The sequence below is a fragment of the Echeneis naucrates genome, chromosome 17 (genome assembly GCF_900963305.1).
Source record: "Echeneis naucrates chromosome 17, fEcheNa1.1, whole genome shotgun sequence".
In the NCBI taxonomy this organism is placed as follows: Eukaryota; Metazoa; Chordata; class Actinopteri; order Carangiformes; family Echeneidae; genus Echeneis; species Echeneis naucrates.
This window is the reverse complement of record NC_042527.1, coordinates 18,952,615-18,977,958: the sequence shown is the minus strand read 5'-3', so window position 1 is coordinate 18,977,958 and position 25,344 is coordinate 18,952,615. Positions and strand designations below refer to the sequence as shown.

The window sequence follows — 25,344 nt, the reverse complement described above, 5'->3', positions numbered from 1 at the left end:
TGGATCTGACAAGAGTGTGACAGAGCAGGTTGTCTTTTTTCCCCCACAGGAAGGGACGCCATTCTTAAGAAATGTGTCAAAGTTCAGAATAATTTATTTTGTGACAGCGTGATTAAAAGAAATGACTGACATTATGTCAGCCACACAACCGTCTTCCTAAGGGTCACGTCATTTTTCAAGTAACAGTAAGGTAACCGCTCACCATTGGCACTGGAAAACCAGAGAAGGAAACAGAAAAGGAAAGGTGCAGTATACTTCAAAAGGGTCCAGAGTGTGTAAATGGATGTAGAAAGCACTTAGTGTTGTATCATGTAATAATCTCAAGCTTGATGCAGGTCAGTAGTCCCTAGATTCTGCCTTCAAACCAAAAGGATGAAAACATGTTTCCATCTCAGGGTGATAAGGCGCCTAACCTGCAAAGCAGTGAGACCTGATATCCCGTGACAGAGAGGTCACAAACACAGAACACAAATAAATCTCTTCAGGTGGTTTATAGAATACGATAGATTTTTTTTTTTTATAGCCTAGAGAATGAGATCCACATTATCTACAGAGATCAGTCTCTGTGCGGTAGACCTGTATTTTGACAGAACGTCATCTATTTGATTATCACTGCATAGTGACATTTCAGCCAATTATAAAGCTCAGAACTACTGCAGCATGAAATTCCAGGATTTCACTCTTCAAGCCTTTATTCCCCCCTTTTCCACGTTCACATGTCTGTCACAGAAAGATAAAAAGGCCCAAAGCAAATCTCATCCCCAAACAGCCAAATCTGGGATGCAACAGTTGTGACAAGTCACTGTTGTATTAGGGGTGTTTTATTTTCTCCCTGCTGAGCCGAAGTGAAGACCAGCCTGTTTCTGAGTGAACTGCTTTGACTTAGAATTGGTCATGAAAAAGGATTTCACATCAAGGCCATGGTACAAATCACACAGCTCAGAGCAGACTGAGACCATGAGTCACTGTCCTCTGCGCCGTTTGTGCTGTGTTCGCCTCGACCTGCTTTGAATACAGGATGAAGTTGATGTAACACAACTGTCTCAGAAACAATACTGAGATGAATCACAAAAACCAATAGGACACCACAAAAATAACACAGTCCAGAATTTAACACAAATACAAACAACCAGGACATAAAATCAAGACTACAAAGACAAAATGAAATCAGAAAACCACGAAAACAACTCCAGGCGTCGAGGCAACGAGCCCATCGGCCCCCATGCCAGAAGCCTCTGCCCTCCTCTAATGCTGATGCCAGAGCTTTTTAGGCTCCGTCAGATCTATCTCATTGACCAGGAAACTCTGGGTGGTGCTACAGAGACACTGGATAGGAAGAAATCCGATGGTGTCTTGACAACAACTAAATAACCAACCTAGGGCTCAGCGACGCACCTTTTAAAAAAATAAAATCTCAGATTTTCTTCTTCATGCTGAACTTGAATGATGATTCAATTACTTTGACAAATCCCAATTCATTGATTAAAATCGATTTATCGCTGAATTCTTAAACTGTCCCACCGTCTCCACGGCAACCCCCCACCAGCAGCTCTTTCACATCCTTTTTCACTCATAACAGACAGAACATTTATTTCCCAACATTATTATGCCAATTCAGTTTTATTGTTGTTTTTAGTTATTGTAGTTCATACTTTTATGATTTCTATTTTTCAGTCTTCATTACTCCAATACATAATACAGCATATTAGCAATAATTGCTGGTTAATTGTGGAAATCATCCCTCTGTGTCTTTCCTACCTTCTCTTTTTGCTTTTGTGCCTCCTTAATTTGCTTCTCCTTCGCTTATGGTTGTTTCCAAACCTTACTGTCATGTTTTTGCACCAATGAAGGAGGAAAGAAAGAATGAAAGAGTTTACAGTGATATTATTTGCTCTGTTTTAGTTCAAGTAAGTTATTAAAATTTCTATGAATTGAATTAAACCTCAATCATTTTTCTGGACAAAGCTCTAAAGGACGTTCTTTTTTTTTTTTTTTTTTTCCTCCAAACCAATCACAAGCCACTGTGAGGGCACAATTTTCCCACCATGGCAGCGCCGACCTTTTGTCACCTCACTGGTGCTTTAATGGTGCTTTTGATAAGCAGGAATCAAAGCTGGTTCTGCTGTTGTGCTAATTGGGAGCCGCCCTGAGCTCAGCTTAACGCCACGAATGTAAAAATCTCTCATTGTGGACACCTCACCTGCTAACTATGTGCTCATCACTCTCCAGAGTGCCGTACTTGGCAGTGGCTCGCACCTTTGAGAAGATTGAAGAGGACTCTGGCAGGTAAGAGCTCCATATGCAGGAAAAAGGAGTTTTATCCCAGTCTGAAGTAAATGCCATTTGGGAGAATGTGATTGCTAAATATTCAAAGAATGTAGACACATCCCCAAAGTTAGCACTCAGGCTTTCTGCTGGGAGTATCTGGAGTATAATTAGAGGAGTTTGTTCCAGCCAGGGAGAGTAAGGTAATTGGATTAATTTTCTGGAGGGAGGTTGGGGGTGCATGGAACATGACGAAATTTTTACAAATAGGTCAGTTTCTAGGAATCGTGAAGGATGTATTTTAACACAATTTTTACACACTTACATTCTCTGCTGCTATTTTTGAAACCTGGCTGATGGCTTATTTATCAACTCTTAAGCTGAAAAGAAGCTGAAAACCCAACAGAAAATACAGGAAAATCCATGTGACTCTTGGCTGTAGGAATCGAAATGATACATTTTAAAGGATAATTCTGAACTGAGGGCTTTTACCAAGAAATTGAGAAGGCGTTTTTCAGACAGTCTTTATCTTTTGAACATATTAAATGACGGACGTCCTGGTAATGACTTGTATTTTTCCTGCCCACTACAATTGATGTATAGCGTTTCATAAATGAACAGCTCGTCTGCCTCCTGAACTTCCATTTCTCGATTAAAACCTCCAGACAGATCTCATTTCCTGCCTCCCAGTATTTACAGAATGGCTTTGAAATTCGTTTAACTCGTCTTCCTTGTCTCAAAGCAATCCCAATGTCATTTTCTAGGCTGAGAAACATTGAGACGCTGTCGAACTTGCTTCGCTCTGTGCTGCTGCTCTCTCCAGGTAAATGGTGTTTTATCTCTCCCATAATGCATGCTGATGTAGCTACACAGGCATCTGGCTGCCAGCCACTCTATCAAAGAGATGATGATCAAGCCAGGTTGCACATAAAAGTGGGAGGATGAGTCAGTCCGTTGATGTGTGTGTGTGTGTGTGTGTGTGTGTGTGTGTGTGTGTGTGTGTGTGTGTGTGTGTGTGTGTGTGTGTGTGTGTGCGTGTGCACGCACGTACCTGTGGGATTTTGATGAAGTATTTGTGTTGATGTGTTGCTTTTTATTGTGTGTATGTGTGTGTGTGTATCCACTGATGACTCAAGTGTGTCTACTTCTCTGTATGACCCTGTTTGTTTGTGTGTATGCGCGCGCGCGCGTGCGTGTGTGTTTGGTTGTGTCTTGAACGTGTTTGTCAGTATGTCCACGTGTTTGTCACCAAGTGTGTCTAACTTGTGTTAGGTGTGGCGTCTGTTCTTCTGTTTGCCAGCCTATATTGTGTCTCTCGTGCATCCTTATGTTTTCTCCGCAGTAAAATGCGTGTGCGCCTTTTTACATTCTTTTTCCAGAGGACCTACTGTGCTGTGTGTACCTGTGTTTGAACCAGCTGGGTCCTGCCTACTTGGGGATGGAGCTTGGCGTCGGAGAGACGGTGCTGATGAAAGCTGTTGCTCAAGCAACTGGTAATAGACACATGTTAATACCCACACACGCACAAATAACCACTGTCACACACCCAAACGCTTGTGCCTTCTCAGCCTGACTGCTGGTGCCTCTATTCTCCGTTCATCAGCCAATTATGTGGATGCTATTTACCACCTCTCTCGCTCTTGTTTCCAGGGCGACAATTGGACAAAATCAAGGCAGAGGCGCAGGAGAAAGGAGATTTGGGCCTGGTGGCCGAGAGCTCCCGTAGCAACCAGCGCACGATGTTCCAACCGGCCAGTCTGACAGCAGGGGGCGTGTTCAGGAAATTGAAAGAAATTGCCAGCATGAGTGGAAACTCGGTGAGCCACGGAATAACATTTTCATTACAGGAAAGCAAGCTTGACAAAATATTGTTTTCGCTCTATTTCCTTCTGAGTATGGGGGTCAGGGAGGAAAAAGAAAAAAAAATGTTAATGTGATCGTTGAGTGAACAAAGAATTATTAGTTTAATTGTGGACCTTGGCAGACACGGGGTGGGAATTTCTCAGCTTTTGAATAAGTTGTCACCTGGCTGGAATGTTTCAAGCAGTTTGTTTCATTCTCCTTCCCGTTGCTGCTGGGTCTGTTTTTAATTTTTATAAATTTTTTTGTTATCCTCTGGATTGAACGTGGAGTTTGTTCTCACAGGTGACCTCAGTCTTTTTTTTTTTTTTTCTCTTTTCTCTCTCTCGCTGTCTCTCGCTCTTCTTCTGTGAATCTCAATTTCTTCCTGCCTGCCTTAGGCCATGAATAAGAAAATCGACATCATCAAAGGTCTCTTTGTGGCGTGCCGTTTTTCTGAGGCCCGCTACATAGTCAGGTAAAATAACACTCTCTCTCTCTCACACACACACACACACGCATATAGGCTCAACTGATTGTGTGAGCACAGCCACACGTATACATCTGCATGTATAAAGACGTGGCAATCTTGGAATACGTTTTTTTTTTTTTAAAACCTCCATGCGTGAATGAGTGAGCATGTAGCTGCGGTCATGGGCAGCAGGTGTCAATGCTGACTTTGGTTGGTCTTGTGGTTCTGATTGGCAGGTCTCTAGCGGGGAAGCTGCGGATAGGCCTGGCTGAGCAGAGTGTCCTATCAGCACTCAGCCAGGCTGTGTGTTTGACCCCACCTGGACAAGGTAGCCTTTAAAGGATATCTACAACCAAAAAAGCATTCATTCTGAAACATTATTCGTCTCTGCATGGACACTAACCCTGTTTTTGCTCGCTGTTATCACTCTTCCTATCTTTACTGGCCCATAAAAGACCCCCATTTTAAAGCTTTTTAAACCTAAGTGATGCAAAAATTGATCTGAATTTAATGTGCGGCTTCAGCACTTTGAGTTACCCAAGTGAGTACCTTCCAACATTACAGTTTATTTTAGCCCAGAATCCCTCTTTGTTATACAATCTCTCCACCGCAGCTCCACCAGGAAAACACACACTGAATTTTCTCCTAAAAATACCTCGAGTTTGGAAGATAGCCACTTGCTTCGTCTCAACTCAGACGGTTCCAGCCTCACATTAGCTTCAGATAAACTCTCAAATATACTTTTGAATGGATCTGGATTTGTGCACCCCCCCCCCCATCTGTGGGAAGACTTATGTATTTTACTTTTAGTTTGGGAACTTTTTAATACAGCTGTTAATGACTTGCCTCACAAAATTTAATTAAGAATCCTACTGAGAACCCAACAGGCGGTCACACTGGAGGAGAGAAGGTGCTAAAAGGTGTTAAAATATTCTGTGCATTCATTAAAATTGTTGTACAAGAATTTTGATAATTATTGTGTTACCCAAACCAATTTGACCTCATAAAGTTGTTGAATAAAGAAATTACACGAATAAAAACACCAGTTACTGAGAATGTAATTCAGACTTTGATACTGCCATGTCTTCTAAATACTTCATTAAAAATTTACAGCTGTCACTATCTACTTTCATTCCGCTAATCTGACCTGCTCTCACCAATGCCGGCAACACCAAAATTTAATAAATTCATCCCTGGTTTATTAGTATTCGTGTCTTATTCTCCACTGGAGGTATACTTTAATAAGAGTCAATTAGACCAGAGGCTCGGTGGGAAAATTTGCATTGATCTATGGTCTGGTCTGGAAATGTTTTTCTTTGTGTGTTTGTTTATTTATTTAACCATTATTTTATCAGGCAGGTCAACCGAAAACAAATTCTTGTGCAGAGCTCGAGTGGATCATTACGATTAATAATTCAAGCAAAATAATTAATTTGGCCTTTAAGCATATATTATCTTAAACATTTCAACAGCAATGGTGCTCTTAAAGTCTTGTTCATTTTGAAAAACACTGAGGTTCAGGTGTACACAAGTAATTGAGCTGCTCTTTCTGGTTCTATATTTTTCTTTTTATTGCTTTTCTAGTGCCCCTGACCTAACAAATACTGTGCTGCTACGTTCTTACATTTACAGATCTGCTTTAAATGCATCTTCCCCCTTATTTCTTATAGGTTTCCCACCTGCTGTGATCGACGCAGGAAAGGGGATGAGCACTGAGAGCAGGCGGGCCTGGATCGAAGAAAAGAGTCTCATTCTCAAACAGACTTACTGGTAAGTGAAACCTAAACAAACCTCCTCGTTTTGCTTTGCAGTCTTTCCTCGGCGCCATTACAATACCTCATTCCTCTTAAGCCCCGTCCCTCATTCTCCCTCACTCGTACTGCTCACTTTCATATTGGGCGATATTGATTTTCCTCTCTTTCTTTTTTGTTTTTCCTCCACAAACACTTGGCTTTGTCTCCCGCTTGCTCCCCCAACCCCTACACTCTCCCATCCAGCGAGATGCCCAATTACGACGCCCTCATCCCTGTTCTGCTAAAGGAGGGCATAGACCAGTTACCCAATCACTGCAAGCTCACTCCAGGTAAGCAACCAACCGGGGGCTAGAGAGGTTATTTAATCCAAATCGGTGACTTGTGTGTGTTTATTGATCAGTTCAGTGCAGGTGACTCAGTTATTTTAGCTGAATCATTTATCACAGAAAGATAAGATGCCGCTAAACTAAGGATTAACTCCCCATTACACTGTTGTAAAGCTATTTGTGATAAGGAGCCTTGGCACCAAGGCAGAGAATTAATACCAACTACCAACTGAACACAACTAAATAGGGAAACTAAATTGGCTGTCGGTCAGTTTGAGGAATCTAGCAGCTATTTTGGCAGGTAAGTAATCGGTACTCAGAGGGCTCTTTTTGTTCTCAAATTCATTATAGTAAAAGGAGCTGGTGAATTTTTGGATGGGCTCACTCGGTTTGGTCCCAACATTATTGTCCTGCCATATCTTGTGCTATTGTGTTCCTTTAATTGTAAGCTGCAATTAAAGGAATTTGTTTGCTATATTTCATTATATCGCTCTGCTCCTGCTCTCAGAGCTTAACTTAGCAGCGCAGCCTCAGGGTACTTGAGTCAGAGAACTTTCGTATTAGGGCCAAATGAGAATACAAACTCACTTTCAACTGTGGTTTTGTCACAAAAACAGTTATGGGTGTGATGTTGATGTGCCATGTGGGTAATGTGTCGTTGACGCTAATTTCACAGCTTCTGGGTTTCTTGCAAACCAAATGTGAGACCTTGAGGCCTGTTAGCACCGGTGTGTCTCCTCCTCCTCTTCTCCACACATGCACCATAAAAAAGTGGCAAATAGAGAAAAGTCCTCGGCAGACTCACAATTAGTTTCCCAACTGTTTAGAATTCATGAAAAATGGTTAACAACTTTTTTTTTTTGTTTTGTTTCCTGCTGCTTTTACCTTCTCATTGAATTCTCTTACCACCTCTCATCTCCCAGGTGTACCGCTGAGACCCATGTTGGCTCACCCCACGAAGGGTGTTGGCGAGGTGATGAAGAAGTTCGACGAGGCGGCGTTTACCTGCGAATACAAGTACGATGGCGAGCGTGCTCAGGTGCGTATTTGTCTGCATACATGTAGGTGGTAATGTGACAGAATGGGACCATTACTTTTGCATGCGTTTGGCAGCAAACATGTGCCTGCTGAATTTTGTATGCGTATCCCTCACGGCTGTGTTCTTTGAGGTTGAGGTATTGCCATTCTGTGAGTCGCTGTGCCTTCACTTAGTGCGCGAATACATGCCTGGTGTTTCTGCATGACGTGTATGCGTGCCAATTCTTTTAAGATAAACAGTAGTGCTGCTTTCGCCCTGGGCCTGTAGGCAGAGCAAACTACCTCTGCCATTGTGAACCAGAGAGAGAGAGAGGGAGGAGGGGGTGTGTTGGAGATGGAGAGCTCGTGAGGAAAGAGACAGTGAAGGCGAGACACATATGAGGGAGAGGAAGATGAAAAATGGAGACAAACGGGAGACAGTAGTGTGGCTGAGGAAATTTCGAGAGAGACATAAAGCGCAAGACTGTAATGTAAACCCCTCCAGCTGTATTGTTAATTTTGGACAGTCATGCCAATAAAGTGCCTTTGAACTGAGTTGAATTGAGAAAAAGAGAGCTAAGCAGGGAGGGAGAAACAGAAACAGTGAGTGAACAAACCTTATGACGTCCTTTTCTTTCTCTCAGTTCTCTCTCTCTGGTCTCACTGCAGTGGACTGTATCACAACCAGCCAGCAGAGGGACTCGCGGCACACCACTCACTTAATGACTCCCAGTGTGTTTGTGCATGTTTGTTTGTGTGTGTGTGTGTGTGTGTGTGTGTGTGTGTGTATACATACAGTATTTTGTATATGAATGTGATTGTTCGCAGCCGCCACCACAAGTGCAATCTGTGTGTGTCAGCTGATGAATCATGTATTCATGGACTGTTCGTCCTATTTAATAATCAGCTGTGTCTGAATCTCTTTTTGACGTTGATCAGATATGATTGGATCCTTGATCAATGGGGGGAAAAAAAAGGAGCGTGACTCATCATGAGAGATCTGTTGTCCCTGGCCAAGTGGCACCTGAACATAATATGTAGTTGTAGATAATGTGTAAAAAGGAACATAATAACAACAGACACACTGAGCAGCTGTAAAACACATGAGTAATAAAGAACAAATGTAAAACAAGCAATGGCTTGAATTAAAAAAAAAAAGAAAAGAAAAGGAATTTTTTGGCAGAATTCGGATCAAGACAAATGAGCAAATGGCTGCAGGGATGATGAGTCTTGGATGGTTCACATGTTTCAAAGAAAAGCAAGAACTGACCCAATTATTGTTGCCTCAATAGGGCCGACCAGCATATATTGTCTTTTAACAAACGCAATGGATTGATACAAAGATGACACGAATTTCAGGGAGAGAACATTAGTTAGCTCGCAGTCTGACAATATATTTCTAAAGGCAAGAGCAGCGCCATCAGGACACGGAGACCTTAAGCCTGATGATTCTTTTCACACAGACCTGTTGAGGACAGCAGACTACACATACACACAAAAGGCTAAAGACCCAAGTTTAACCAAGCGATACAGAGGAGAGAGAGCAAAGAGCCACGTCGGCCTTCTTGTCCCTTTTCTTGACAAAGCGTTGTATCGGATCGTCTTAGTTGTGGTCAGAATTTTTCTTTCAGCTTCTTTCACCTGGTTTGACAAGTACTCTGACTTATTTTGGGTCACTGACTCATAGAGAACAGCTCAATCCAAACTGCAGAACTGTAAACATGAGGCAGCACCAGGATTCATTTATATAAACCTGTAACTGTCTGTCACCATCTGTCACAGATCCCAAACTAATCACGTGTGGATGAAGCAGCGCTCTCACAGCCGCGATTGCGTGTTTCATTTATCAATGGATTAACCCTTATTGCAATTTTTTTTCCAGCTAAAGACTAAATATTTTGTGTTGTCACCTTCATAAATGTGAACTTTTCCCTTTGAGAAAATAACCTCAATGCCTGTGGCTTGATGTGAGTGATGATTGAATCAAACAAGCAATCTAAGGAAGTCACCTTGGGCACTGGAAAATTACAACAGTGAAAAATTGTGATTGGTTTCTCTGCTGCTTTTTGACTAAACAATTAAAAGACTAATCTAAAATAATTGCCAGATTAATCAATGATGAAAATATTCATTAGCTACAGGTGGAACAGTGATTTCACAAGACTGAACAATCACTGAAATCATGAAAAGTGGTAAAATATGACCAGTCAGTATCATGCAACGTCTATCAGGCGTTGTATGGAAAGAATATAATCTGTTAGTGTCATATTAAAAGGCCAGAAATATTCATTGATATGATCTTATTAAACTTATATACTCATAATTTAAGTGCACATATGGCTGCCTCTTCTTCTGATCTTAATGTCCGTGATCATGTTTCAGTTGCTTTAAAAAAAATCAAAAACAAAAAAAACGCATGAATACCTTTTCTGCTCTGCTTTGTATTTATTGAATTGTGTCCATTTCCTCCCAAAGATTCATATTCTGGAGAGCGGCGAGGTTCGAATATTCAGTCGAAACCAAGAAGACAACACCAGCAAATACCCAGATATCATCTCTCGCATCCCCAAGGTAAGAGGCTCGAACGTGTGGAGCGCTGCAGCTCAGCCCCTGGGGGGCAGAAAGGGATTCACAGTTAGCCCCGACTGTTAACTGACAGCTTCAACAGTGTGCAGATAACTACTGCACACAGCTGTCTGACTCACTCTTTCCCATTTTCCTGCTTTCTCTTGACCTATCTACCTACCTAATATGTCTGGTTTCCATCTGTCCACTCCTGCTCTCTGCCTCTGTCTCAGCTTGAATCCCATATTCAGAGCTTATTTGTTATCTCTGGCTGTTTGTTGTCCTCACCCTGACTCGCCCTGTCATTCCTCTCCACTAGTTAAGAGCCACTGCTACCAATTAAATTTCTTTTTCTTTTTTTTTATTATTTTTTTGAATTTCCACTTAGGACTGCAGAATTTAAAACAACTTGTCATGAAAGTTGAGCTGTCTAATAGGTGTGGAAAAACGCTAGTTGTTTAATTGAAAGCTGGAGCTGTGGGAAGGCTCGCCAAATTAGCAAGGATCTGCTTGCATGGGGAGCAAGAAAGCGATCGCAGGCCAAGGCTTTGGCTGTCGGCCTGGTATTATCAGAGCATACTTACTACCTCGGCACCTGCTGAGTGCGTTTTTTTTGTTTTTGTTTGTTTTTTTTTTTCTGCCAGGGCAAGCTAAAGGAAATAAAGCTATCTCAGTTTTTTTTCCTCTTGCCCTTCATGTCCACTCTGTTGATATTTTTAAGAGTTTGTTGAGACCACCAACACTATTAAAACATCACTAATAATAATAATGAAAAGGAATTCCCTTTTGGTCTGAGTTAATCAAGGCAAATTATTGAATCAAAAACTCACAGCTTTGTCAGAGGTGGTTACTAATGGGTCCCTTTGCTTGAATTTATTAAGGAATAATTTATATGTTATAAGAGGAAACAGGTGCACTGCTGCTCCACTGAATTCTCTGTGGGGGGGGGGGGGGGGGGGGGGGTTAATTTGTCTCTGAAAACTAAGGCAGCACTGCAGCGCTTACCAGAGAGTTTAAGAATCACCCTGTCTCAATCATTTAGAGGAATTTTATTTTGAAGTAAAATGTGTGCAAAACCGCTGAAGTCTGCTGAGAAACAAGTTTCACAAGTTCCATCTTTCCACAATGCACAGTTTTTCAGATCAAGCGTTTCTTCAGTGAATCGCACTTATTAGTACTTACTTCTAATGCTACAAAAAAATTCCTCTGAGCTGGAAAAATAAAACCCAAGGGCAATACTTTGACCGCTACAGGGAACAAAGCTCCATGTTTCAAATAAATTCTCAAGTCTTTCAGTATTTAAAGAAATGCTGCTTCCGTACTGCTAAGTACGGCATATGAACATTTCCTGGTCTGCATCAGTTGACCTGCATCTCTGTCTCAGAAATCAGCAGTCAGATTTTCAATGAATTTTCGGGAATCGTGTTTTTTTGCTGTCAAAGTTGTGGTGAATTTAATCACAGAGAAAGATTAGATGTAAGAAGCATTGGCAATGATCGGACTCTGTTCGGTCCTATTCAGAATTAGGAAGGAAATGATGCTGGGTGGGAGGTTGGAACTGCAGCAAACCAACCGGTGTATATCTGGTTGAGACGTAGTTTTAGTGTGGTGTCACAGCAGGAATAAACACACCTACCTACAGTGTTTTAACAAAGTAAGTTCACTTCAACTTCTAAGTTGCTAATTATTTCATTGTTTCCTGATTGCTTGCGTAATGTGTCTTGTCTGCTTTCAGTTACGCTTCCTCTTCCATTTCTTGCCATCTGCCAGAAGTTAACTCTTTAATAAAGGTCTCTTGGTGATCAAGTTAGTTTTAAACAAACAGTTCAGTTTGAGGCTTGAAAATCGCACAGGCTTTAAATCACAATGGACATAAGCGCCACGATGTCATTCATGTGTTTCCAAAGAACAGTTTTGATGAGTGGGCGGCTCTTGGAGGTTTCTAACTTTACCTTACTCTCCACTAATCTGAAACTGGGCAATGAGAAAGGCAGTATGTGGAGCCGAGACAGGAGTCCGTACCACTTTATGACGAACATACACCAACCTGTCACTGAAAGCGGCTCTGCACCGTAATAAAATAAAAATACACAAGTTGTATAAAATTCCCCCCTAGTGCTGTTGTCGCAAAGCAGAAAATTCGCTCTTGAGACAAAGCTTGTAAACGTGTTTATTTCTGTTATAAAGTTGCGATGATGATAAAACATTTTAACATGAGAGCAAAGGACGATTAACTCCTTAGAAAATCAGTGTAGGTCATTGCAGAAAGATTTCTTTTTGCTTTCGCCCGCGCTCCCGATCTCTCACACCCCCATGTCTCTTATTTCGCCTCTGCCCTCTCACATTGACGTGGTGCTAAGCCCTTACCTCATTGCTCCATCCGTCCACTTGTCTTTTTCATGTCGCTGTCTCATCGTTCCACTCGTTTCTTCTTTGTTACTTCTTGATGTCGCCTGCTCATTCCACACTCCTCTGTGCTTTTTTTTTTTCCCTCCCATTTACTTCTCTCTTCTCACTCTTGTCTTATTCATTCTTGTTTCTCTCTTCCTCGTCTTTTTTCAGTGCTTTGAGACAGGCCTGTCTGCAGTTTCACATTTTTGGTCTGTCTCTCTGCCTCCTATAGCCTTCCCCTCTCACCACTCCTCCCTCCTTCTGTCTCCCTTCCTTCTGCTCTTTTTAGATATTTATTTTTTTGTTGGCTGTCGACGCTCCTATCTTCTCTCGCCTTTTTTGTTTCTCTTTTCAGTTTCTCTAAATACCCATCTACCTTCTCACCACTTCTTTCACACTCATTGTCCTCACATATCTCTCCCTTTTCAAAACCTTCTTTCACTTTTTTTGCTGTCTTCTCTCCTTTCGCCTCATACTCTCTACACCCTTTAACCTGCTGCTCTTGTCTTTTTATTTATTTTTCTGACATCCCTCCTCCGTGCGTCTCTTTTTGTTTTGTCATTATTTCTGCCCTGTATGTATGGTTTAATGATATGTTTTTATGGTTTATGTATGTTTTGTTGGGAGAACCATATAGCATTGTTTAAAGGGTGACACTCATGTAATTTTGATTAATTTGCACTTCAGTTTTTTGTCCTGCATTCATGTAATTTATGATTCTTGGATACATTTAATGAAAGGATGGTGTGAAAACAGCCTGTGCCAAATTTATAAATGAAGCTTTCATCTCAGGTTTCGATTACTGACCGTTTACACGGCACACAGTTAATAAATGATGAAAATTTGTATCTTATGTTCTCAGGGCATCATCAGTGCGCATCTACACATTCATGTGAACACAAAACATGAGGAAGGCATCAGTGAAACGTCACACCAGCACACACGCACTGCATAGAGGAGATGGGCTGATTAGATTTTACAGCACCTTGCTGCATTTATTTGCACATTAATGAGGGGAAACTGAATCTACCACAGTGCCTTAATGTATTAAATTATGAATTAATAGTAATACATTAACACACTCATACTTTTTTTTTTTTTAAAATACCTTAATTTGTAATTAATGCATTACTTAGCCTAATGACCTTATGAGGATAACTGCTTATGTTTGATATATCAGGCTGTTTCCAAACTGCTTGTTACCCTTAATGTCTCTCTTACCCTGACTAGCTTCCTTTGATGACCTTTTAGAACAAATTTTACTGATTGTCTCTCAGTCTTCTTCAAGATGTAAATTCTCACAAAGGATCCTCGTGGTCCTGAATCAGACAGGAAGGTGGAGATGAATCCTTGTGCGCAGGTGGTTAGAAGCCACTCAGTCTGATGTTGAAAATCAGCGGTCACAGTCAGTAAAATCTGCTCCTGATCTCGATGGTTTATCTTCTAAAGACTAAACATTGTCTGTGTTTTGCCTTCAGAAGGAAACAACTAAAAGCTGTCAATACCTTTTTAAATAAAGCAGTTTTTCTTTAGCGCAGCTTTGGCATCCGACCAAGCGTGGGGGTGTGTTAAACAGTTTGGTAACTGTTTGAGAATAAGAGACAGCAACGATAGACATAGCTACTCAGAAAGAGAAATGAATACAGCACAGGAACGAAATGTTAATGTGTTGACTTCCGAAGTGTTTTGCAACAAATTGAGGGCAACTGCAAGCCTTGAAACACTCTGAATATGTTGAGATGCTCCAAGTTAAAAGCTCCAAGTTGAGTTTCCTACTGAGTTGGTGTGAAAGTTTCACTGATGGAAATCAGCAGTCTCCTGTTTGCAATAGCAGATGCTGCTTGTATGCAGATTGGCAAATAACACCATGTGGCTTTCTTGAATTGTGAAAAACATCCTTTACATCTCTCTGTGTGTGTGTGTGTGTGTGTGTGTGTGTGTGTGTGTGTGTGTGTGTGTGTGTGTGTGTGTGTGTGTGTGTGTGTGTGTGTGTGTGTGTGTGTTTTTTTTTTTTTTCTTCCTTTTTCTGATGTCTTAATTTCTTCCATAGGTAAAGAAGGACTCCGTGGTGTCCTGCGTCTTGGACTCGGAGGCCGTCGCTTGGGATCGTGAGAAGAAGCAGATTCAGCCCTTCCAGGTCCTCACCACTCGTAAGAGAAAGGTACGGTGTGAAAAGGAGTGGCTTTTTTTTTTTTTTTTTTTTTTTTTTTTTTTTAAGTTTTGATCAGAGTAATAGTCTCTTTCCACCACAGCAATCACATTAGTGTGGAACTGCTCCCTGTCTTTCCCTGTCCCTCTATATTCATGATGACATCGAAGTAAATTAGGGATGGAGAAATGAGAGTGCAAATGTGGAGAACGTGATGATGAAAATGGACAAAAATTATTATCCTGATGTTTTTTTGTTTTTTTTTTAGCTGGATATTGTTAGGGCCACTATGAAATCATGATTAGTTGTAATGATGCACAAACTGATTGTACCGCCCTTCTGGCATATAGTAACTGCATCTTCACTATTTTCACTACCATAAGCGTTCTTGTCTGAAATATTTCATTTCAGACAAGGAAATGGAAGCAGATATGAACTAATTAGACATCATTTATGAGCAGAGGGGAGAAGTAATGAGGGTGTGAGAAGGAGAATGGAGATGAATCAGGGGAAAATCTCCCAGGTTTAAAGACTGCACAGGTTTTTATTTCGAAAGCCAGCTTTTCATGTTTATCTGTCAGATCTTCCTGCACCTGAAGCTTTAGCGAAGCAGCAAACCACGGAATAGCATCTACTTGTAATTTAAGTGTGGATTCATGCCTTTTTTTTAATGAAAACGATTTTAACAACGCAAAATATTGTAATCGTGTATTATTATTTTTACTACCAAGTAAGTCAATGTAAGTGCAATAAAATTTGCTTTGATAATTAATTTACATTTAAAATGCAAATCGATTGATGCTTCTATTGATACTAACTTTTTGTATATGTATAGAAAAGCTATTCTCATTAAAAATACGAGAATGCTCTCATGAATAATTTATTTGTCATTAAGCTTAATCCTGAGAAAAAAACTAAATGAAATCACTTTGTTGTGACCACCCTTTGGCTTTCTAACAGCACCATTTTTGCTCATTACTGAGCCTTGACATAACTTCTCCAAGATATTGGAGTGTGTTCTGTGTCTTACTGTATGATTGGGGGGGGAACCAGGGTCGGCTGCAGGACTTCTTGTTCTTTCTGTCTGCAGAATGAATTTGAGAACAATTAGATGGCTTCTTATTTAAAGGTGAAGTGGGCAAAGATGACTTTTTACTGTATCTACATATTAGAGTTAAATTAAAGGTAAATTTAATCTCATTAGCTTTTACATTAAAGCTCTTGGCAGTGGAGATACACATTATGTTAGTCTTTATGAGCTATTTTAAACTGCTTCGGGCAGTTTCTTTGTGAAAATGGTTGGTATGTTGTTTGTTGTTGTTTTTGTTGGTTTGTTTACTCTTAATGTTAATCAAAACAAAAATTCTTGAAGCCTGACAAATGTGTTGAATGCACTTCATTTTTAATAGGACATTTTTTGCTAATATCCGTGTTTGCAAGTGTTTTTCCTCCATGCTTTTGTTGCTCCACTTTCTTGTACAGGACCTCCACCTGACTTCAGTGGAACAGTACAAAACATTTGCAGGGCTCTGTATGGGGGGGGGAACATTGCTGCCTGATACTGCTGCTGGCCAAAATTTCCACAGAAAGGTGTTACAATGCCACATAATTTGAGAAACCACTAGTTGGAAAATAGCTGATAGCTCAAGAGGATGGACTTGACTCAGAAACATGGCTGCGGATGCACGAACTGGCACAACCTGAAGTGCAGTTTCTGAAAAGCCATGAGATTTTACATCGAGGTCACCGTGGAAACCCTGTAATAAGGGGAAACCAGGGGGTGTAGTGGCTGAGTGGAGTAAACGAGCAAAATAAATAGGAGAAGGTGTTGGAAAGGTAAGAGCAGCAGATGGAAAAGTAGAAGAGGTTGGTGATGTGAGTCAAAGAGCAGGAAGTAATATGCTGCAAATGCAGGATAAATCCAGTGAGGAGGTGCGATGCTGTTAAAAGGAAGAGAGAAGACTGAAAGGCGGGGTGGTTAACTTTCAAGATGAACGGGAGGGAAATCAAAGAGCTCTTTGTAACAACTCCCAAGGTTGGATGTTCGGATTTGTGAATAAGATGCGTCAATTTGCATATTTTTGTCAAGGGGAAAATATTAAAATGTATATGTGTGTGTTGATGCTTCTCTGCAGGACGTGGATGCTGCGGAGATCAAAGTGCAGGTGTGCGTGTACGCCTTTGACCTCCTCTATCTTAATGGCGAGGTAAGACCTGTGATGATGAGAAATATATTACCCAGAGATCTTTCTGAACACCACTGTTGTCATTTAAAACCAGCAAGTGTGTGCACGTGTTTATTGTTTGTGAGTGCTTGCATGCTCATCGCCCCGCTGAGATGCCAACAATGTCCCTGAATGCCAATGATGATGCTACTGGAGGCCATAACTAGATAATGATTGTAACGCTCATTGTAATTCCAGTGGAGTGTGTCTGAGTGTGTGTATTAGAGGTAAAGTCGGTGCCCTTTTTTTGTGCGCCTGTGCGTCTGCATCATGGGTGGTAATTGTAACTGACTGTGGGATTGACTGTGTGTATGTTTACATCCAAATAATGCACATTTTTAGGCAAACTCATAAAACTCAGCCAAAATGCAAATCAGTGAATATTTCCATCAACGAGTGCGATGTGAATTTTTCCCAAGTGGACGCCAACAAAAATGAATAATTTAAAGAGCGTCAGTGGCTCTTAAATTGTACTGTTTCGTTGCTTCAGCCCACCTAATATGGCATTTATGTAAATCTTCTGAATTAATTTGTCTCTGCAAGCTCATGCTTTGTGTCTTTTTTTTTTTTTTTTTTTTTTAAATCAGCTCTTGTCCTTTTGTTTGTTTATTGTTTATGACAAATTGGGAATGTCTAATTCCCTGTGCTCTGCAGTACTTGTCACTGTTGGCTCGCCGTGTCCTGAGCAGGTCTGTTCATGCTGATACCTTCCCACTAAGGCCCGAAGCAAAAAGCCGGAGCTGCAGTAACTACCACTTATGGCATGAAGGTCACGTCCTTGGTATTATTCTCAGGAATTCACCAGGTTTATGACCTGAAAAGGAGTTTACAACACATACGCTGAGAAATTATTTGAAAGTAATGGGATTTTGTGGTGACATGACCGCTGACATACGTTTGTGACATGTCAAAACACAAGCAGCCAATGTTTTAAATATAAGCCTGCGCAGCAGCAGCGATGTCTTGACGCATGTCAGTGTGTCAGGATATGCCACTGTCCTATTTCCCGGCACTGACACTCATCAACTCTCCAGAACAGTGCAGCTTTTATCAAATTCACTCCCTGGATCGGCCCCTCTTGGCTGCTGTATCTTGACTCTGTATAATATATTTTTGTATGTCTTGTGGGCATCGATAGTAACACATCACATCACACTCTGTTACATTAACAGCATGTGCTACAGTCAGGACTGTCAAACAGGGTTATAAAATACAATCAGAAAGTTAAATGACTTCAATAACATGAAAACATTGAATGAAATGCTGGCAAAATGAAATACAAGTCAGAAACTTTCTCAGTGGGTTGGGCTGGCAGTTGGGGGGGGAATCATTCACTGGTTCCCACGTGTACATGGTCAAGTCTTTTAAGAGCTGTTTTAATTATTTAGTGTTTTAGTTTTGGTTTCTTGCTGTACCTATCCTCCCTGAATTTAAATATGAGAAAGAAAGCCTTGCAGTGATGTCAGTCACTGGGGAAAAAGCTTTGGACTGTGAATGCACCACACTGTTTTCAGTACTCATAGGTGCTTATCTACTTCAGCCAAGTGCTGAATTTAATTCAGGGAAATTAGTGGCGTTTTTATTTCTTTCTTTTATTTATTTATTTTTTTTTTAATGGACAAATACCCCAACAACTATAGTGAGTGGTTGGAAATGGTCATAGTGTCATAGTGTTGTCTTTTTATGTGAACACTGCAGGTTGGAGGCTGCGTGCGTGCGTGCATACTTGTCGTGACTGTTTCTGTGAATAAACTCTGGCACCGTGTTTGTGTGGGTAGCTAGTTGAGATGCCACTTCATCCTTGTCATTGCAAAGCTCCCAGCTACCAACAGGAAATGGTTGTTATGATACACAGTTTTGCTGGTTGTAATGATGCATGTGTGTGTTTGTCTTTGTGCAGTCCTTGGTGCGACAGCCGTTGAGTCGGCGTCGGGCTCTGCTGAGAGAAAGCTTCTCAGAGGTGGAGGGAGAGTTTGTGTTTGCCCGATCCATTGACTCTGACAACACAGACACCATCGCTGAGTTCCTGGAGCAGTCTGTCCGAGGTGTGTATTGTTGTGTATGAGATGGAGACAGACTCTCTTACTTGTTTTCCTTCCTCCTGTCTTTTTATGCCTTGAACTTTGTGTGTGCTCTGTGTAGTTGTTTCCTTGCCTGCTGTGCGTCTTCAACCTTTTTTGTGTGTGTGTGGGTGTGTTTTGTGAGCTTCATTTCATTTGTGCCTTCGCCTGCTGCCTTTATGTGTAAATTATGTGAGGTATGTGTGCAGCAGTTGTATACTTGTACACTCTCTTTTTTTGGCCTGAATGTGTGTTTTTTGTCCAGCAGAATGGAACTTGTGAATTATGTGTTTGAGGTTTCTTGTGTTTTCTGCTTCAGACTCTGCATTTAATGAGAGAGAATATGGCAATGTGTATTTTTATGTACGTTATGTATCTGCGTCTCTTTGTCCATGATGGTCCCATGTAACCTTTTATTGTTGCAGTGTGTGAGTAACATTTGTGCGAGTGCACAATGATCATTAGGCTGTTTTTGTGTCCCGCCGGATCAGCTGCTGGGTCCATCAATGTCATTTTAAGAAATACTTTTTCTTCTTTGCCAGCTCAGCCAATCTTCCCCTTTGTGCACTTTCATCGTATGTGAAACTCCAGAAACAATACATGCAACTCTGCAGCTGATTATTTTAAAGAATAACAGAGAGAGCAGGAAGGAGGATGCTGGAGAGAGAAAGCCAGCCAGAGGTCCCAATCTAGCCTCAACTGTTAAGGATGCAGGCAGGGACAGAATGACTCAACCAGGGAAGAAGAAAATGTACTGCTCTCAACCACAATGACAAACATGCTGTATTGTAGGTAATGTGGCTGATCCACTGCAGGCAAGTCTGAACTCATTACAGGGTCAACACAGTTACAGAAACAGAAAACTTCCAGGGAGTGATCCATCACCCACAACACTGAGCTCCTCCACTTGTGCTTAGTGGTGAAATGGGAGCTACCACTCTCTGGAGGAGAGTGGCCTGGTCATCAAGCTGAGCCCTGTGGACGAGTTAGTCATGTCCTGCACCTCTGTATCAGTGTGTGTGTGTGTGTGTGTGTGTGTCTCCTGCTATGGCACAAAAAAAAAAAAAAAAAAAAAAATTCTGTGTATCAGAGATAATCCGTTTATCTCCTTTCTGCACGGGAAGAATCGTATTTTGGTAAATTAATGTTTCTATGTGTGTGTAGATTCCTGTGAGGGCCTGATGGTGAAGACTCTGGAGAAGGATGCCACTTATGAAATTGCCAAACGTTCCCATAACTGGCTAAAGGTGTGTGTGTGTTCATGTGTGATGGTTAGCATTTGTGAAAATATTGATTCATTTGCAGTTGATATGTTGTCCTTGTAAACATGTAGACACACTGACCCTGACGTGTGTGCTAAACAATACAAAGCAAACACAAACAGAACTAATAACTGTGAAGACTATTGAGCTCCTTATTTGCCTCTCAGTAGGTAAAACATTTAAACATTGTTCCCGTTCTGTTTGATGTGCCAGTTTACTGCAAACACGCAAATGATTTTGAAATTTATAATGCCAAAATAAAGCATCTTTTGTGAGAGAACATTACATTCTGCTGAAGCATAAAGCTCGATAAGTCATCATGACAAAAAGCATCTTTCACATACCTCAATGGATTATAATCCCCGATTTCTAAAGGAAAATGCTTCAGATTTCTGGAGGACAAGAACATTTTAAAGACTATTACTTTGGCATCATTTGGAGTTGATACCTCTGACAGTTCACTTTATTAATATGATGTTTAATTGTGCCCGCTGGCTTTAAAATTTATGCAAAGGAAACCCAGTACCTGGCAGTACAGTATGCATTTTTCAGCCCCACTAATGTATAACACCTAATTATTTAATGCACATTAATAACTCCAAAAATGTTTTTCCTCCCTAATAGCTGAAGAAAGACTACCTGGAGGGGGTGGGTGACACGGTCGATCTGTGCGTGATTGGTGCCTACCTGGGGAAAGGCAAGAGGACGGGCACCTACGGCGGCTTCCTGCTGGCATGCTACGATGAAGAGAACGAGGAGTTCCAGTCTGTCTGCAAGGTGTGTGTCTGTACAGTGAAGCACGTCCAACAGAGGGCGAAACAAACTTATAGTTCTCAACAAAAGTCTTTGTTTCATTGTGAAGAAATCACTGCAGAAAATTCCCTTCTTTACTTCTCCTGAAGCATAGAATGTGCAAATGATGTTTTCAAGTTTAATTATTTCTTAGACTCTGGAGTTGTTTATCCCATCATGTTGAACACAAGATTCACACAATTTGAGCTCTGAAATAATGAGAGCAATCTTTTTTTTTCTTTTTTTTTTTTTTTTGTGAACACATCCATCTCTAATACAAAAACATTTATTGAAAAATGAAAAAATGGCTCAGTGACAAAGTCCTTAATTTCTTCAATCTCTGGAAACATTAAACTCCAGTGAGAGTTGTGGTACAAATGATGGATTCATCAGGATAAATCTGTTATTTATCCTACAAGGTTTGCTGGAGTTTTGTTGTTTTCACTTCTTCCTTCAATTTGTAAATTCCTTTTCTTGTTCTGTGGAAACCATGGAGTAACTGAGACAGACTTGTCACCTCGAGGTTGTTTATTATATTTATATTTCATTCGAAGCCTGATTCTTTTTATTGTAGCCTTTGGATGACATTGTGCTTTGATCTAGCTGTTTGTTGTGATCCAACAAAGAAACAAACATAAATGTTCAGTCTGTTTTCTCCTCGTCTTACGAGAGGGGCTCCGGTGCCTCTAAAATAATTTTAAATGACCCCCATCCTCTTTCAACCTGAGCTACAGAACCCAGAGGAAGTGGCTTTACAATTCCAGAAAGCAGCTAAATGTCAGAACTCATAAACACTGGGTCAAAGTGCAGACAAAATTTATCTGCAGTTATTGTCACATTCACTCAGTATATGAAGTGCATTCGAGCTGTAAGTGTTGTAACTGTCCTGAAATGAATCTAACCTTCATGACAGCTGTGTTCACTTAATATTAACAAAGAAGTGTGTTTGCTATCCTTACCTTCCATGACAATAAAATAACCTGACCATACAGCACAATAGGGAGGAACAGCTGCACAAACCAACTATCCATTATCTATACCATTTATCTGCCAAGGTCACTGCGGTGCGGGAGCCAATCCCTGCTGACATTAGGGGGGTGTGGCAGACCTAGGAAAGGCTGCCAGTCTGTGACAGAGACAAACCAACGCTCAGCCAATGTAGAGTCACCAGTTAACCTGACCCTGCAGGTCTTTGGACTGTGGAAGGAACCTGGACTGAATGTAGAAAAGCCAGGCACATATAAGAGGCCCTGGGGTTCTCTCTGTGAAGCACAGCAGTGTTGACCACTGCTCCACCATGCCGCCCGGCGCAAACCACATCACCACAAAATGGCTATAAACTTCTCTGCTGTGCTTCTGTATCGGACTGTTGCTTTAGCTCGGTGTGCGTTTTGTTGCACCCCGAGCAGCTTGTTTTTCAACTTGTTTCTCTTCTGTGCCATATGTGTTTCAGATCTTTGTATTAAGGTGCTATAGAGTGTTAACGGAGTGTGAGACTTTTCTGTTTATGGCTGTTTGTAGTCTGTTTGTGTGTGTGCTTCGGGGTTTGTTTTTTTTTTTTTTTTTTTTTGATGCCGAGTATATTTTTGATCTGTTTGTTGTTTAGTTGTATTTAGGTGTACGTTAGTGCTTATTCTGTGTGTGTGTGTGTTTTTTGAGCTCTCATTTTAACCCTCAAATTTTATTTGGAGATGAATCTTTAGTGTGTGTGGGGATGCGTGACTGGTTGCATCTTAGAGTAAATGGTAAATGTGTATTAGAGCATGCGTGACCACTTGAGTGTGTGCACACGTGCGTGTTTGTGCGCGACTGTGTTTGAGATAATCAGAGCATGAACATGTCAGAGTATGACTTCACCACTGAGCATAAATTCTGTCTTGTCTGTCCTGCGAAAAAGCTTTCATCTGCATTTTTTTTCCCCTCTGTAACTTTTATGTCTTTATCCATGGAAAGGGGATTTAGTGAGCAGGAAGCTCACACCTTTTTCTTCCCCTTAGAACTGCTTGCTTCACTTTTATATACTTACACACATTCAAATCTGGGAGCCTGCTGGTAAAACCGCAGTGGTCTGCTGTTTGGCTGCAGAGCAGCTTCACTGGAGCAGGCAATGGTTAAAGCACCCATTAGATTACCTTGTTAACTTTTCAGGCACACTAGTGGTTTCCTCGTGGTCGTGTTACTTCTCCTATCATGTCATGGTAAAATGGTGTCATGTATAAATGTGCGCATCAACAGAACACATGCTGGAAAAAGACATTTTTTTCTTCACGTTTCATGTTAAAAAAATTTTTTTTTTTTTTTTACTCTGCTTGTATCAAGCGTGTCACGGCCCTTCACTTCAAAGATAATTTATCAACTTCAAGAGTTTTATTTCATATCATCAGCAGTTTTTAAGCAAAAGTTCACTGAGCCACAGAATGGAAGGAATCAAACCTGTGAGTTGGTGTAATCTGGTGCATCCAGCCAAACCAGGTTTTATCAAATCTATTATTCACACTTTCACTTCAGATCTTGGCCGCATTAAGATCAAGTCTCAAGCTCTGAGGTGTCCTCACTGGCACTGGTATTTTTGATCTCAGCTGTGTGTGGATATCTTGGCAGTTACATCTTGTGCTTTCTCAAAGTTGAGTCGGTGTATCTCCTCCTCCATGCACAGCAACTTAAGTAATATTTTAAAAAGCACACAGAGGCCCACAGGCTTAAAAAACATGAGCCAGGATCAGTTGATATCATAATTAAGCAGAAGCTGATTTTGGTGCTTGGCGTACTTATTGGGCTTTGGTGCGCTGTTTTTTATTTTATTTTATTTTATTTATGGTTATGAAACACTGTGGATGTTGCGGTTTGGGTTAGGGTCTTTGTTATTATGATGCATTTTTTGACAATCAGAAATAACACAGAGGAAAGAAACTCTCATTCCTGTATACTGTCTCAAAAGTTAAAGACTTAATAGTTTTCATGGATGATTTGTTTTTTTTGTTGTTGCTGGGTTTTTTTTGTTTTTTTTTTTATCAGAAACACCTTCTCTGATAAAGGAAATCATTTATTGATGCCACTTGTCTTACAGAAGAGTCACAAGCAGCAACTTTAGTCCTCTTCTAGTCTTCCAGCCGTTTGTTCCATCTGTCACTCTTCAATGACAGCTGTGAGAAAACAAATCTAAAATAACCTTGTTGTCCTTGACACAGAAAACTTGAAGAATCTTCTGTCTGAGAGGCTCTACTGTACCTGAAAGCAGCATTTCAGTCACATTTCCATTTCCCCAAATGTAATTTCAACTCTGCGTCCTTGAGCGAGACACGAGTCCTCAGCACATTCAGGATTGGTGCCGCTGCGGCTCTTGTGAAGTCCTGCAGACGTCCTTCACAGAAACAATGAGGCAGAAGGGACCATTACTGTTGGTTACACACACAGCAGCAACTGGTTTGGAGTCTCAGCATCACTTTAACTTTAACCAAAGAATTTATTCCGTTTCTTTTGGTCATCACTGTCAACAGCATGCTCTGATATAAAATCCCAATCACCTGGGCATCAAGTCAACGTCTCATTCTCTTCTCAAGCTTAGTTTTCCTTGCATGAATACCAGCTATTATGTCAAAACTCATAAGCAAGCTTGTTTTGGGTGAGCTCAGTAGGACGCCTTTGAATAGACTCAGCTTGAGCTTTTGCTCGATGAGTCTCCTCATGTACTTTTACTGAACATCTGTGGCTTGGTATCATGGAAGCGGGAATGACTCGGAGCAACACGCTTGCATGAGTGTTTTTCTTTAGAGAAGGGAAAATCAAGAAGTGTAAAAACAAAACAACAACTGAGGAATCTGAAGCGCAAAGCAAACTCTGCAAAAGATATATTCAAACAGAAGAATCCAGTTAATAAGGCATTCTAAGAATAAAAGCATAAATAAAGCCGTATTAAATCTCAGTTTGGTTCCTTCTGCCTTGATCAGATATTTCATGATCCGAATGGCAACTTAAGTGAAGATTCTTTCTTTTCTTTTTTTTTTCCTTTGTATGTTGTTGAAGCATTTTTGTCTATATTCTAAAATTTCTGCACATAAAAGTCAGAGAGAATGAGAGTGACGATGTGCAGTCACTACAACTAAGACATGAATAAAATTTTTTATAGCTGAAGTTCTGCTGCATCTTGCTGCATTATGACAACAATAAACAGATACAATGAGGTGTTAAGTTCTGAATGGCTCTTCTAGATTGCATTATGCTTTTCTC

The 25,344-nt window shown here is 40.8% G+C and overlaps 1 protein-coding gene across 1 annotated transcript in view; it reads left to right on the top strand.

Annotated features, from left to right (window-relative positions):
* The window catches only part of lig1 (ligase I, DNA, ATP-dependent), a 46,079-nt gene that overhangs the window by 11,029 nt on the left and 9,706 nt on the right, over nt 1-25,344 (top strand). Inside the window, exons 9-23 of the mRNA XM_029524619.1 lie at nt 2,230-2,286; nt 3,030-3,088; nt 3,645-3,758; nt 3,916-4,082; nt 4,506-4,582; nt 4,813-4,904; nt 6,247-6,346; nt 6,574-6,659; nt 7,580-7,695; nt 10,149-10,244; nt 14,680-14,790; nt 16,914-16,985; nt 18,904-19,048; nt 20,228-20,310; nt 20,950-21,102. Of these exons, the coding sequence (XP_029380479.1) occupies nt 2,230-2,286; nt 3,030-3,088; nt 3,645-3,758; nt 3,916-4,082; nt 4,506-4,582; nt 4,813-4,904; nt 6,247-6,346; nt 6,574-6,659; nt 7,580-7,695; nt 10,149-10,244; nt 14,680-14,790; nt 16,914-16,985; nt 18,904-19,048; nt 20,228-20,310; nt 20,950-21,102 (1,528 nt within the window). The remainder of the gene's footprint in view (nt 1-2,229; nt 2,287-3,029; nt 3,089-3,644; nt 3,759-3,915; nt 4,083-4,505; nt 4,583-4,812; nt 4,905-6,246; nt 6,347-6,573; nt 6,660-7,579; nt 7,696-10,148; nt 10,245-14,679; nt 14,791-16,913; nt 16,986-18,903; nt 19,049-20,227; nt 20,311-20,949; nt 21,103-25,344) is intronic.